At 24.0% G+C, this 9,452-nt stretch overlaps 4 protein-coding genes across 8 annotated transcripts in view; 3 read left to right on the top strand and 1 right to left on the bottom strand.

Annotated features, from left to right (window-relative positions):
- Nucleotides 1-689: 689 nt before the first annotated feature.
- Nucleotides 690-3,366, top strand: LOC116185425 (coiled-coil-helix-coiled-coil-helix domain-containing protein 2-like). The gene is made up of 3 exons (XM_031509781.1): nucleotides 690-841; nucleotides 2,835-2,946; nucleotides 3,020-3,366. Exons 1-3 carry the CDS (start codon nucleotides 756-758, stop codon nucleotides 3,224-3,226), a joined length of 405 nt encoding a protein of 134 aa, XP_031365641.1. The 5' UTR covers nucleotides 690-755; the 3' UTR covers nucleotides 3,227-3,366.
- Nucleotides 1,524-2,642, top strand: LOC102671574 (coiled-coil-helix-coiled-coil-helix domain-containing protein 10, mitochondrial). Its single transcript, XM_006614310.2, has 3 exons — nucleotides 1,524-1,771; nucleotides 1,961-2,349; nucleotides 2,432-2,642. Exons 1-3 carry the CDS (start codon nucleotides 1,731-1,733, stop codon nucleotides 2,440-2,442), a joined length of 441 nt encoding a protein of 146 aa, XP_006614373.1. The 5' UTR covers nucleotides 1,524-1,730; the 3' UTR covers nucleotides 2,443-2,642.
- On the bottom strand, nucleotides 3,318-7,468 carry LOC102671267 (mitochondrial Rho GTPase). Of its 3 annotated transcripts, XM_006614307.2 has the most exons (14): nucleotides 6,803-7,468; nucleotides 6,515-6,720; nucleotides 6,389-6,439; nucleotides 6,201-6,302; nucleotides 6,053-6,094; nucleotides 5,787-5,952; nucleotides 5,609-5,729; nucleotides 5,337-5,529; nucleotides 5,015-5,281; nucleotides 4,722-4,934; nucleotides 4,459-4,655; nucleotides 4,166-4,204; nucleotides 3,910-3,981; nucleotides 3,318-3,550 (listed from the first exon to the last, which is right to left on the bottom strand). In XM_006614307.2, the coding sequence occupies exons 1-14, from the start codon at nucleotides 6,999-7,001 to the stop codon at nucleotides 3,424-3,426; spliced, it is 1,995 nt and encodes a 664-aa protein (XP_006614370.1). In that variant the 5' UTR covers nucleotides 7,002-7,468; the 3' UTR covers nucleotides 3,318-3,423. The 3 variants fall into 3 exon arrangements, with proteins under 3 accessions (XP_006614370.1, XP_006614371.1, XP_006614372.1); XM_006614308.2 differs by lacking the exon at nucleotides 3,910-3,981 and having other exon boundaries at nucleotides 6,803-7,463; XM_006614309.2 differs by lacking the exons at nucleotides 3,910-3,981; nucleotides 4,166-4,204 and having other exon boundaries at nucleotides 6,803-7,464.
- A 1,749-nt stretch (nucleotides 7,469-9,217) lies between these two features.
- Nucleotides 9,218-9,452, top strand: part of LOC102671023 (hexamerin-like) — a 4,886-nt gene continuing 4,651 nt past the window's right edge. For all 3 annotated transcript variants that reach the window (XM_031509775.1, XM_006614305.2, XM_006614306.2), the window contains exon 1: nucleotides 9,218-9,370. In XM_031509775.1, the coding sequence (XP_031365635.1) occupies nucleotides 9,298-9,370 (73 nt within the window). In that variant the 5' untranslated portion in view covers nucleotides 9,218-9,297. The remainder of the gene's footprint in view (nucleotides 9,371-9,452) is intronic.

Raw genomic sequence — 9,452 nt, 5'->3', positions numbered from 1 at the left:
TATAATATATAATAACTATGATATTAAAATAAATTAAATAGTTATTTTTAAAAATAATATTACAAATTTTATATTTTTATTATTTAATATTTAATATTAATATATGTACATAAATATATATTTATTTAAATTGTGATTGCGTAAATATAAATTATAATATATTTGAAATAATATGAATATATTTATTATTATAATTACATTATAATTACATTATAATTACATTTATAATCTTTGTTAACTTATTTTCAAAGAATATAAATTATTGTTTACTATTAAGGTAATTATCATGAATACAATTTATTTAACTCTACAAAAATAAAATAAAATGCACATAACAATAAAAATTTAATAGCTACTGCAAAGATTTGAAAATAAATACATATTTATATTGTTTTGTTGCATTTTAATATCTGTGTAAATATATATGTAAATACATTGAGAAAGCTGAGATTATGGCGCACTCTGGTAGAATTTTCACAGAATAGAATTGCTTTATTAAAAAATTTCAAATGATTGAAATGAACAAGTGAAAGAATATATGTTATTCTGAAAATTTTATAAAGCTGTAAATCATTAAATTATTATTTATACAATATTTTTTTGCATACTTCAGAGTACAATAAAAAATAATAATGATTAATTTCTAATATTCTATTGAAAAGTAATTACTGTTATATTAAAGTAATCATCATCATCACTCAATTTACTTGATATAAAAATGAATCATTTCGAATAAATTAAAAATAAAAATAATAATGTCTGGGAGAAAAAAAACCAACCAGAAAGGTGGAAGACGAGGTCGAGCATCACCATCTCCAATCCCACCGATGCAACAAAAAAGGTTAGTCTATTATTTGAAAAAACTATACATTATATGAATTATATAATCTTCAATTTATATAATTGCGGAAATAATTAATTTATGTTTTTTAAAAGAAATATATATTTTTTATATATTAATAATTGCTGACTAATTTTTCTGAATAAGTATATAAATATATAAACATATTTATATACTATCTATTTACTTTATATCAAAGAACTATAAACAGAATATTTTGCATAAAATCATGCAATAATACTTTATAAAATGATATATTTATAAGATATAAGATTTGTAAGTTTTTATTTTTAAATTTATAAAGATATAAAGATTATAATATAAAGATTATAATATATTTGTAAGTTTTTATTTTTAAATATTGTTATTTTAAAAATAAAAAAATAATTAATACATTCTACAATATAAAATTAATATTTTTTATATAAATATTATTTTTTATATATGCGTAATATGGATCATGAAATCATGTGAAATATTCTATTTAATATATATATATATATCTAACATGCTAGCCAACATCATAATTTAAATATTATTAAAAATTGGTAGATAATAATATAATAAGTTTTATGCATGTAAACAGAATATAATTATATATAATTATTAATGATTTTTTATTAATTTCTCATTTATTCATTATTTAAAATTTATTAATTTTTTTTAATTTCTGAAGTTATGAAATGAACTGAAGTTGTCTCTCTTTTGGGAGTATTTCCTATTTTATTTCTGGAAAGTTCGATAATTCTGAGTCGGCGCAGTTTGAATAGCTTGCATAACGTATAAAGGCATTAAAGATTTCATTTCAGTATCAGAACAAGCTTGCAAGAGTACGAACGTTTATTGTGTTATACGAAATCTAGTGTGCAAAAAAAAAAAAACGTAAAACATGCCACGACGTGGACGTGCAGCAAATCCTCCACCAAGGACGTAAGTATTTTTTCTTCGAATTAGATTTATACGCATAATTTTTTGTAAAATATTTTTAATTATTCAATGACATTGCAGATTTTATTTGACGATATTCATAATCAAATTATGTGATCGCTTTTTTTTTTATTTCTTTTATAATTATATATAATTTTGTAATTGTGTAATAAAAATAATTTTATTTTTTAGGGTTAGACGAACATCAGCTCCAGTCGCAGCTCCTGCACAACCTGCACATGCTCCTGCACATGCTCCTGCAGCAACACCAATGATGGCTCAACCTCAGCAGCCATCCCTCATGGGACAAATGGCTGCTACTGCTGGAGGTGTCGCTATAGGTTCTGCTGTTGGTCATACTATTGGACATGCAGTAACTGGACTTTTCAGTGGAGGATCTAGTGAATCTGCTGTTGCACCTGCAGCACCTGCTGTAGCACAAAGTGCACCAGCTTCTGCACCTATTGGTGGAGCTTGTGCTTGGGAAGTAAAACAATTTTTGGAATGTGCTAATAATCAATCTGATCTTACACTGTGCGAAGGGTTTAATGAAGCTCTTCGTCAATGCAAAGCAGCTAATAGTAAGTTTAAATTATTATTATTATTATTATTATATTATTTGTATTATATATATTTTATATATATTATGTTCTTTAATTTCAGATGTAGTTTAAACGAGCATCTTCCCAAAAGCATTTGGATGATAGAAGAAATTTAGGAGCTCAGCATCATGTGAATTAATTTAATAAATCTTATAAAAATTTGGATTTAATTTACAATGAATAAAAATTATGTTAAAATTATTATTAATATGTATTAGACAATATCTTTGTATGTATAGAAGTGAAATAAATTGACTTCTATTTACACATTATATTTATTTTAATCTTCTTATATTTCTATATTTATATTTTTAAATAACTAAATGAACAAAAAATAACGTAAAATAAATATTAATTTTCATATAATAATAAATATATAATAATAATGATAAATGATCATATTTTAAGAGAAAATATTTTACATTTTTTGAAGTTTTAAATTTTGATTACATATTTTTATGTAGATTTAAGGCAAAAAATTCATCATCTCAACCATGGGCAAATAATAGCAGTCAATCTTCAACTTTTCAATCTGCTGCTAGTACAGCAGCTGGAGTTGCTGTTGGTTCTATTATAGTAAGTATTAATTTAATTTTTTTTATACTTTTTTGTTTTCTTTGAAAATTAATAGTTCTCTGATTCATATAAGGGCCAAGCAATTGGAAGCACACTTGCTGGCAACATTAATCATGTATCTTCTGCTAAAGCAGAATCTAAAAATAATTCTGAAGAACCGTGTATTCCTGAAATACGAGAATTCTTCGAATGTGCTTCAAGAAATGAAGATCTAGATACATGCAAAGCTTATCATGATATGTGGATGAAATGTCAAAATGGATACAAACATAAAAATTAATCATTCATATGAAATGGTATGTTTCAAAAGATTAAATTATAAATAAAATGTTCTGATCCTTATTATGAAATAATCAAGGACATATAAAAAATTACTGATTTAAGAACATTGTTTATTAACTTAACGCGTTTCTTAAAGACGGCTTTATACTTGAAGTAAAGAGGCAGTTAAATGTGCAAGAAAAGGAATATGGTAGACTATCTTTTTTCTGTATTTAAGACACGCATCACCACAAAACCTGCAACGGTAGCAACTGCAATTCCAAGACCAGCTTTCCACCAGACAATTGAATCTCCTTGTAGTAATCCAAATTGATTTATATGTCTGAAAAATTAAGAATTATTTATTATAATAATCATTTATAAAATTTTATAAATTCTCCATAAAATTTGTCCAATATATTTATGTATGTGCATATACATATATATGTATTATTTCACAATATAAACGTAATATACTATTCTATAATAAAATTGTTGACTTTGATAATTGTATTTATTGCAATTAAACACGCGCAACTAAATTTAAATACTGAAATATATATAGAATACAGAAAATTAAATTAAGATTTAAAGATTAAACATATTTCATGCTCATGCAAAAGAATAATTTTGATATTATTTCGTATTGTAAGTCGTGAGCACTCCGTGAAATTAACGGAAACTTATAATACAAACAAAAACCTTGTAAAAGAATTCCACCACTGAGTGGGTGAGGGTTTGACAAGCAACATGTGGACCATTCGCCTCAAACGACTGAAAAGATTTAAGACTTTGTTATGATAGTCTTAATCATGCGATATCTTTTAATGTGAGCAAATCGCCTAGCACATTTAAAAAAATATATTTGTGCATACGTGCAATAAAATATGAAAAAAAATGTGATTCACGATTTGCTCAAGCTTACAATGCTTACGATGTTGCAAAAATTCAGACCAACCTGTCTCTGTAAAATAATACCCATGCTCCTTGAAAGCGGCTAAACATGAAATCTTTTTGTTAGTGTTTAATATTATAAATTTAATAATTATAAATCAGTATAAAAGATATAATATTTTTCATAAAAATTTATAAGAAATACTAAAAAATATTTGATAATATCAAACAAATGCGCCACAATTTTATATTTCTTTTATAATGAATTTAAATAAATGATTGCTTTTTAAAAATAATTTTTTAGGAGCTTTTTCATATAAAATCTACTTAATCAATATTTTAAGTAATTGAACTTACGGGAAAGCTGCCATTGTTGCTAATTTAACGAAGATTTCACGTCGTACTGTACGGGAGATACTATAAGGTTGCGGTGGCATTAATTTGTATTTATTACAAAAACTTATTGGTTGTAGCAAATAATCTTGTTTTACTTCGGAAAGATCACTTTTATTTGCTATTATAAGAACAGGAATCTTACTATCTGCAAAATATTTCTGAAAAATATAATAAATCATAAAGAATAATTCCAATATATTTACACAAAATTGTATAAAACTTACAATATAAATCCGTGCAATATATTCAAATGATTTGGGATTACTAGCATCATAAACAAGAGCTGCCACATCACACTGAATTTGTGCTGGAGTTAGAGCATCTTGAACATTAAGTATATTTATATCTCGTAAAATTATTGTCTTTTCCTGACCATATACATGCACTGTATTTACAGTAATATGCGAACTCGGCGGCACAACTTCTTCGGTTAATTTCTGCAATTATATTATGTGTTTTACATATATATGTTATGTGAGCAACACGATTATATATGCATATATATATATATATCTACCTCGAGCTTAGGGTCAATAAATGTCCTACATAATGTTGTTTTTCCACTACTTTTTGGACCAATTACATGACAACTATAAACATTTCTACTTGATTGTTTTTTTGCTAAATCTAACTTTTTTTCACGAGTAACTAGAACCGCATTTGTTTGACATTCATTATTATACATGTTATAACCTAAATATGCCATGTATTCTAATGTTTTTCGTACATTTGTAAGAGTCAATAATGACCATTGACACATATATCCTTGAAATGTAATCCATCCCTATTGCAAAAAAAATGTTATAAACAAAAGAAATTATAATGAAAAAAATAAATACCTTTTCATTAGTTGGTACAATATATTTATATTCATCTCCCCAAGGTGGAGTTAGACATCGTGAAAACAATGATTCCATTTCTAATGGAGAAAGCGCACCATCTCGATCTCGATCATGTTGCATAAATAATAATGTTAAAAATTCTTGTCCTTTATGTGATAATTCAGTTGTACATCCAACTGGAATCTTTAATCTGTATATTACATAGAAAATAAATATAATAATAAATAAAAATAAAAAAATATTTAAAATATCTTTTATTGTGTACTAACGGTGGATATATATATTCTTTTGACATTTGTAATTCATTGTCATAACCAAATTTTCTTAATACAGCCCATGTTGTTTCATTTCTTCCTCGTTGTATAAATAAACATTGAAGATACATAAAACCTAAAAATAAGGATGTATTTTCATATTGATCTTTCAAAAACACAATATGTAAAATACCTTTCATAGTAACACATCCACAACAAATGCCATCTTGAATATTTTTTGATAATACAGCCTTTACATCCTCCAATACTTGTGGTTGTAATGGAGTATTAAAGCACCATTGTTGAAATGCATTTAGTTCCATGTCATTTAGCAAGCCATCATTGTCTAAATCACATATCTGTATACAAAATATTATTATATAAATATATAACATATTTAAAAGTATATTCACTAAGAATATAATATAATATAAAAAAGAATATATTATATATACTCACTTTAAAAATTCTTTGTAGTGCTATTTTACATTCTTCGGTAAGCTAAATATTAATATATTATAATTATTTTTTATTAATTAAATATTAATATATTAATATATTAATAAATTATTTATGTTTTAAATTGCATATATATTATAATTTTTACCTCCTGAGTATCATAATTATAAAGTGGTGTGGTAGGGTGTAAAACAGCTTTTTGTGCATAATAAAATGTTTCTGAAACATTTTGTAATGTTTTGGCAGAACACTACAAAAATATAATATGAATTAAAATATTTTATTATGAACTATTTAATTATATTATATTATATTACTATAATCAATTTTTTTTACCTCAATACAACTCTCAATTTCAGTGAATTCTTTCATTATAGGATATACAGCCTAAAAAAAAAAAAATAAATAAAAAGTTTAAATTAAAAAAATAAATAAATATATAAATCATTTAATTTATTAAACCTCAATTGTAGAATAGTCAACAAGATCAATTTTATTTCCCACAAGGACAACTGGACAACGATTATTTGATGAACAACGTCTAATCAATGGTAACCAATAAGTAGCTGCCCTGTCCAAAGTATCTTCATCAACTACAGAATATACAACACAAATTACATGTGCTTTTTGAATTTCATCAGTTAACTGATCTTCAGTTTGTTCAGCAGCTATAAATAAAAGTTATAAATAAAAGTAATGTAGTTGTCATTTAATGTTTATAAAAACAATGAAAATATCATTTCTAAATACCTGAATAATCTACAATGTGTGTTGGTACTTGTTCCGGTGTAACGTCAGCCGGAATAGTAATTTCTTCCGCTTTACAGGGTACATCTTCTGCATATTCTTCACTAACTAAAGATAATATTAAAGAGGTCTTACCGACTCCGCGATCACCAATTAATAGAATTCTAACATTGCGCCTAGGCGCCACTGAACGTTGTACCATGTTGATTTTAATAAAATAATTATTACATGTAACGCTGGCATTCACTGCCTAATTTCTTAAAAACATTTTTCGTAGTTTTTTAACTAATGTATCGTATTATATTCTAACCTATAATTTGTACCTATATCAGCAACTAAACTTCACTTTCAATAATTTTTCGATCTTTTACAAAGACATTTTTATCAAAGATTGTCTACAATCAGAAATCACAATATAATTCTTAAGATTTATGTAGATAAAAAAAAAATATTACTTCACCCGCTATGATTGAACTTATGCTTCGAGGGTGGCCTTTTCAAGGTTACGTTTGGTACCTCAAATGACAGTATACACATAAAATGTGTACACGTGCGCATATAAATGTAAAAAAGCAATTAAAAGAAGCGAAAGGATAATAAATAATAATTTAAATAATTGTTTCGTTTTCGATTGATATAATAATTACAAGAAATAAGATGAACAGAAAATTATTCTATTTTTGGAATGAATTTAATGGATTTATAGCGCCCACTTTTAAATCACATATTATACTTGTTATACATGAACTCGTAGAAATCGATAGTGCTTAAATATTTTTTGCTATTTGAGATTAATTTTTAAATAAATAATAAAATGTCAAATATAAATTTACATTTTTATTCTCTGTTTTCACTTTTTATTCTCTAATTATGCATCATAAAATTTTAAAAATATAAAAATATAAATAAATAAAAATCATATAAAATTTTATTTAATTTTCAATACTTTTAAAAAATATATACATAAAATTTTATATTAAAAAATATTTTTTATTTGAATAATTTTTAAAATTTTTAAAAATTATTGATTAATTAGAATTATTGCATCAATATAATAAAATAAAAAATGAAATGGTATTGTGAAATATAATAAAAAAAAATTGTGAATGATTGCGTTACTATTATCTAAAACGAAAATATACTTTTACTTTGTTATCACTTATACAAGATTTCTTTTTTTCTTTTTTGCATATGCATTTATTTGTAATGCTTTATATGTTATCAGTAGAAGCAAAAAATTATTTGTTACTGAATTATTTTATAAATGATATTATTTATAAAAACATTTTAAATAATAGTATTTTATAAATGATATAATAAAATTTGGATTATATAAATGTCACATAATGAAATTTTCTCATATGAACGAATGAATAGAAGATAACATATAAAAATAAATATTAATAAATATATACATAATAATTAATAATAATAATAATTAATAATTAATAAAAATAATTAAAATTAATAATAATTTTATGATTATTAAATATTAGTATTATAAATTTTGTTGTGTACTAATTCAAATTTTTTTTTGTTAATGAAAAATAAAGAAAGTATATTTTCATAGTCTTTTTATTTGTTTACTATAAATTGCATATTAATATAATTTTGTATATTTTTTTTCTATACCCCCCAGGGATTTAAAAATATAGTCGAACATTTAAAAAATAAATAAAATGATAACCTTAGCATATATATTAATCACCTGAAAAGTTCAAGACATATATATTATCTTATTATATTATCCCGCGTTCAAAGATACAGATGACCCTCAACATTTTATGTTCTTTTTCTAAGTAAGCTAAAAGTCATTCAGTTATTTAATTAATTGGAAAATAATATTATAAATAAAAATTTATTGTTTAATAAAAATTTAATCTTCTAAAAAAAAAATTTAATATTGTTCTATGTTTCCATCCTTTTTCCATTATTATTTTTGTTTTGTATATTAACAATTATAAATTAATGTAAATTGTAAATGTAAATGTAAATTTTTTTTTTAAAATTGTTTTTATATTTATCGAACTTGAATTAAAATTAGAAAATATTATTATTACAAAATTAAAATAATTAATATAATTTAATTTGATCTTTTTCTGTTGGATACTTTTTATGTTGAATTTTATAAATGAAAAATATAAAAATTAAAATAAATATAACTCATAATATTTTAGTAAAATGAAAATAAAGTTTTTCAAAGAAAATTGAATAAATATAATGAATGAAGAGAACCGATAAAAATTCCAGTATTTAATTCTCCTTATAAGAGAACTTGATGCATAATCTATTTGCAATGATACATATCATCATTTAACCTTCGATCGAATGCGCCGAACACATTCGAAATATTTAGTTATGGATATCGCGGGTAGACTGCGAAATCTTGAAGGAGGTGGGTCGGCAGGTCGCCGATAAACCCCTTCCTTGATAGAATTTAAGTATAAAAGACTGGTTGAACAGACAGTCAACATCGCATCGCATCATTGAATTTCGCAATGAGGTATTTCATTATCCTGCTGGCTCTGGTAGCCTTAGGGGTCTGTGCCCCCAACGTTAAACAACGTGCTGGTGAGTTATTTAAAACTATTATTTTTATAATTTTAAGTTGTAAAAGATTTAATAAGAATGCTATGAAAATAATTCTATATTA

Source organism: Apis dorsata, unplaced genomic scaffold (assembly GCF_000469605.1).
Source record: "Apis dorsata unplaced genomic scaffold, Apis dorsata 1.3 scaffold_174, whole genome shotgun sequence".
NCBI lineage: Eukaryota > Metazoa > Arthropoda > Insecta > Hymenoptera > Apidae > Apis > Apis dorsata.
Note: the sequence above shows the minus strand (reverse complement) of the source record. Positions and strands in the feature narration are given on the sequence as shown.

What these genes read in the sequence shown, in the direction of transcription:
- LOC102671267 (XM_006614307.2), bottom strand. Translation starts at nt 7,001, where the DNA reads ATGGTACAACGTTCAGTGGCGCCTAGGCGCAATGTTAGAATTCTATTA. An exon ending in AAATTGAGAGTTGTATTGAG is followed by an intron (nt 6,303 to 6,388) that starts GTAAAAAAAATT and finishes ATATTTTTGTAG; the next exon opens with TGTTCTGCCAAAACATTACA. An exon ending in GCAACAATGGCAGCTTTCCC is followed by an intron (nt 4,205 to 4,458) that starts GTAAGTTCAATT and finishes TTTCATGTTTAG; the next exon opens with CCGCTTTCAAGGAGCATGGG.
- LOC102671574 (XM_006614310.2), top strand. Translation starts at nt 1,731, where the DNA reads ATGCCACGACGTGGACGTGCAGCAAATCCTCCACCAAGGAC. An exon ending in GCAAATCCTCCACCAAGGAC is followed by an intron (nt 1,772 to 1,960) that starts GTAAGTATTTTT and finishes TTTATTTTTTAG; the next exon opens with GGTTAGACGAACATCAGCTC.
- LOC116185425 (XM_031509781.1), top strand. Translation starts at nt 756, where the DNA reads ATGTCTGGGAGAAAAAAAACCAACCAGAAAGGTGGAAGACGAGGTCGA. An exon ending in CCACCGATGCAACAAAAAAG is followed by an intron (nt 842 to 2,834) that starts GTTAGTCTATTA and finishes ATTTTTATGTAG; the next exon opens with ATTTAAGGCAAAAAATTCAT. An exon ending in TTGCTGTTGGTTCTATTATA is followed by an intron (nt 2,947 to 3,019) that starts GTAAGTATTAAT and finishes GATTCATATAAG; the next exon opens with GGCCAAGCAATTGGAAGCAC.